At 37.7% G+C, this 4,356-nt stretch overlaps 1 protein-coding gene across 8 annotated transcripts; it reads left to right on the forward strand.

The window, feature by feature from the left end:
• The first annotated feature begins 589 nt into the window (after positions 1-589).
• LOC121777401 (uncharacterized protein At2g39910-like) lies at positions 590-4,049 on the forward strand. Of its 8 annotated transcripts, none has more exons than XR_006045484.1 (9): positions 590-729; positions 824-1,358; positions 1,453-1,539; positions 1,920-2,110; positions 2,585-2,780; positions 2,943-3,007; positions 3,197-3,298; positions 3,410-3,812; positions 3,896-4,049. XR_006045484.1 is itself a non-coding variant. In XM_042174652.1 (9 exons), the coding sequence occupies exons 1-8, from the start codon at positions 686-688 to the stop codon at positions 3,492-3,494; spliced, it is 1,305 nt and encodes a 434-aa protein (XP_042030586.1). In that variant the 5' UTR covers positions 590-685; the 3' UTR covers positions 3,495-3,539; positions 3,617-4,049. The 8 variants fall into 8 exon arrangements, 6 of the variants coding, with proteins under 6 accessions (XP_042030586.1, XP_042030588.1, XP_042030584.1 ...); XR_006045485.1 differs by having other exon boundaries at positions 3,410-3,800; XM_042174652.1 differs by having other exon boundaries at positions 3,410-3,539; positions 3,617-4,049.
• Positions 4,050-4,356: the final 307 nt, after the last annotated feature.

Consider the following 4,356-nt stretch of genomic DNA (forward strand, 5'->3'; position numbering starts at 1 on the left):
ACACAGTCGGTAAAATTATTTACTCTAGCTTTATTTTATTTTTTGAAAAATGAGAAAAAAAATTGACTACTAATACTAGATAAATTTGTGGACCCATTTATCTATGGGTCCTATGAATAGGTGTGGGGTCCAACTACTTTTTTTTACTTGTTGGTGGACTATAAAGAGGTTGATTAAAGAGAATAAAATCTTACTAAGGAATATCATTAGTGGTTGTTTAACTTTAATGCTTGGAAGACATTCTTTCTTCTATTATTTGGTTCCACTCATAAGCACTACGGCTAATTAAAAATCTCTATTGATCAGTCTTATTACGAGTAGTATATTAATAGTGGATTAGTACTTCTCTATTTGACGAAATTAGCCAGACGAAATTTTCCTTAAACTCTCTCCTTTTGACGATATTTTCATCCTACAAAATTTGGAATGTATTTACATCCAAAAATATTTTGTATGGACATTTTAATCAATAATTGAAATATTAAATATTTCTTCGCACTTATTTTTAGAGTTAACATTTTTATTAAAACACTAAAACGATATAGCAAAATCGAATATTAATACGCAAACACTACGAAGAAATAGAGTCTCAAATTATATTATGACGTAATTAATCCATGTTATTAAAAAATTACTCCAACATAAACATTTCATCGAACAAGAAAGGTGCAAACCAGTCTAAGCAATGGCGAATTCATCTTCTTCCCTTCTTCTTCAAAATCTCATCAGGTAACCTGCCTCTCTGTGTTTTTTTAACCCCCCCTCTGTGTTCTTGAGGGTTCGGCGCGACACTATTTTGCTTCTAACTTCCCTAATTCTGCAGATTATCAGAACCCCTGAAAGAATCACTCCTCAAAACCCATTACGCTCCGCCAGAAACCTACGCCACTTTCTCCGTTAAATCGGAGCTCATCTCTCTGTTTCCAGACGCAACAATCTGCGACGCCGCTCTCCCAACCAAAATCAAAGACTTCGCCTTGTGCTGCGCGGCGTTGTCTTCCGCTTCAAACTCCACCTCCCAACACCTCTCGTGGATCCCCAGATCACTCTCAATTCGCGCCGCTTCCGCTTTCGAAGAATTCTCGAATGCTTACTACGGTGATCAGGATGACCCGCACGCCAAGTGTTCGACGAAAAGCGTCGCCGAACTGGAGTTGGATTTGCGTGGTGCGGCAGATAATGGAAAGAAGCTTTTGATCGAGCTCATGCCGGAGATCTTTCCATTGCTGAAGGATAGAATTAAGGAGAGTGCAATTGATGCTAAAGACGAGAATGATGGAGTTTCAGCGGCCAGTGCCAGGGCTCCGGTGGCCTCAGCTGTTTTGGCTGCCTATCAGCTTAGATGGATTGTTGGACAGGTCACTGTGTGTTTTGCCGTTGTTGTTATTCTTTGTTATTGTGAAATTGAAGGGAAAAAAGGGGAATTTCTGATGTTTTTGTGCTTGTTTTTAGGTGGATGCTCCATACGTAGGGAAGCTTTGCGTGTTGATGATACCGTGTTTGTTGACGGCGCTTGATCACTGGTCTCCAGAAGTGAAAGTAAGTAATTTAGTGGATGTTTACTTCTTAGTTTTCTTATATTGTTTCTTCATAAATTGCTGTCTTGACTGGTTCCTCTTCGGGACTTTGTGGATAGCTAATTGAACTTTGGGATTAGCTATATTTGATTTATAAAATATCTCAATTTTAGAGCTAAGACTAAAACGAGTGAAGTTAAGGAATACCATAAGTGATTGTATAATTTTCACTCTTTCAACCTTTAGTTTAGTTTCTTGAAATGGTTTTGTACTTTAGTCAAGCTTGGTTGTGGATCTCTATGTAGCTCTTTAATGCTTTCTGGCATCATTATACTGCCATACTTGATGTTCTGAAATATTTCATTGCCTCCTTAAACTGAGCCTTTGGGTTTTGCTCTTCAGGGCCAAGGCATGATAGGCTTTATACATCTTGCGAAAACAGCAAATGCTGCAGAGATTGGTGGATATGCGGATGTAGTTCTCGATGCTTGCTGTCAAAACATTGCTTGTGATGATGAGATATGGCAGTATGTGGTGGAGATGTCGGTGCTTCTCATCGCTTTACTTCAGAAGAATAATCCTCGTAGTTCATGGTATTGATTTTATTGTCTGCTTATGTCCCTCGTACTATCCATTTAGGGGTTGTTTGGTTTGCAAGATTGTATCCCGAGATTAAATATATACTGTGTTTGGTTCTTGAGATTCAATCCCACAACTCAATCCTAGATGGATAATCATGGGATAATTAGTCATAGCTAACCCCTATGACTAAAATAATCTCACAACTCAATCCTAGATTATATCTTGGTAGTATTATTTTATCTAGGAAACCGAACACCACCTTAGAGAATTATTCAGACTATTCATTAGAAAACACATTGAAAAAAGTAAACAAAAAAGTATGCCTTTATGGAAAGTCACCTTATCCTCCTTTTAATCGAGATGCAAGATTTAATTTGTGGATTTTTATTTTCTCATCAGGCATAACCTTGTACGTTTAAAAGCTGCCAGACCAATTGGCATATTTCTGCCGCTTTCTTGTTCATTGGCTTTGTTGTTTTATCTAGGTGTGAGAAGCTGCTAGGTGAAATGCTAAACCATTTAGAAAGGCAACCAAGAAATAAGCAGCGGCGTGTTGTGTGGCTAACACACAGCGAGCCTTTGCTCGATACTCTTGGACTCGTACTGCTAGCCCATTTTAGACGTCTTTTCCCTCTTTTCTTCAAATGGATGCATGCTGATGATGACGAAACTGTTTTATTGGTAAGACTATTTTTTAATGATTTTATGTATTGTGAGAAACATTAATTTTTTATGCACTTCTTAAGACCCTTAACTTCAACCATTTATAACTCATTTGGGTATGCTTATCAAACTCATTGTTTTACTTCTTACTTATCTTTCCATCCACTTTCCTTACTTCAGGTTCTTGAACGTTTGACGTCAGTTGTGAGACTCACATGGATAAGGAATTCTCCACACATAGAAAGGTAATCTTTTGAGCTGTTCCTCATAGCAACAATATGAAAACTACCCGAGCATCAAGATCTTGAAGTTTCTATGTAGCTATTCACTTTCCATTTTCCAGAAAGTTTATGTTTTTTAGATCTTCAAGCCGCCTTTATGGTGCTCTGATTTCTTATCAGTTTCAACTTAATAATGTTATTATTGTCTTTCAGGTTGATTGAGGAACTCGTAACTCTATATAAGGATGCAGCATTGAAAGTAGCTCGTGAAGATATTCGATCACTTATTCTTCAGATTCTAAAGCTGATCCAGACGTGAGTTTCGTGTTGTTTATAGTGTGTCAAAATTATTTTCGGTTTTCTTGTCATATTTTCCTCCTACATGGATTTAAATTCTGCGCCTTTATCCTTCTGCTTGATTTATAGGTCGAAAAGACCACAGTTCGATGCAACCTGGTTGAAGTATAAAGATGACCCAAACTTAGAAGCTCTCGTGCCATCCTTAAGCTAAAGAGACCATCCATTGGTACACGCTCGTGCCCTTCACTCCCATGATGTAAGATTAGATAAAATACTATTCATACATCTGGAGTTCAATGTCATGCCCCATTTCCCCCCCCTGTGCATATACAGTGGCCTTATTTCAGGAACGCAATATAGGTCTCAACAATTCAACGAGGCTGAGAGGTGATTTGAGACAACAATGCCACCCTTTTGGAAAGAGTTACATGGTGCTGCCAAAGGTTGTTGTATGAGGCAAAGCTGAAGACTTTAGGCACATTACGATGGCTGCTGCACCCTCATTAGGCTTTTGCTGGTACGCACGCAGGTGAAAAGGCCCGTTGCTACTTTATCGAGTGTGAAAAAGGCCAGAAGATCTTGATGCATATTAGGACCCTTTTGATTCTGCAGGCCCTTTGAAGATAAACAGACATCATTCAAAAGAAGTTTCTTCCACAAGGAGAGCCTTTTATTTTTGGTTTTGGTGTTTCAAGAACCAACCTTTGCAAATTGCAATACAACTTTTTTGGAGAAATTTTTTTCATAATATATTTGGGTTTCAGTATCCTCTGTTATATCGAATCAAATGCAGAATTTAAGCATCCCTAATATAAATTCTTTTAGCAGAAATTAGAAGATACTTCCTCCGTCCATGATTAAATGACCCACTTTGACTCGAGAAGTGTTTGAAGAAATTATTTGACTTTGTGAAAATAAAGGGGTGAGAAAAAGTAGTGGAATATCTATGGAGACTTTAGAAGAAGCTGCACACCAGGAGGAATATTCCACCACTCGCAAATAAATGTGAAAAGTTGCAATAAAAAGTAAATAAAAAAAATATGTGCAAAGTGCAAACCAGAATATTTAAATTA

The sequence above is a fragment of the Salvia splendens genome, chromosome 18 (genome assembly GCF_004379255.2).
Source record: "Salvia splendens isolate huo1 chromosome 18, SspV2, whole genome shotgun sequence".
Classification (NCBI taxonomy): domain Eukaryota; kingdom Viridiplantae; phylum Streptophyta; class Magnoliopsida; order Lamiales; family Lamiaceae; genus Salvia; species Salvia splendens.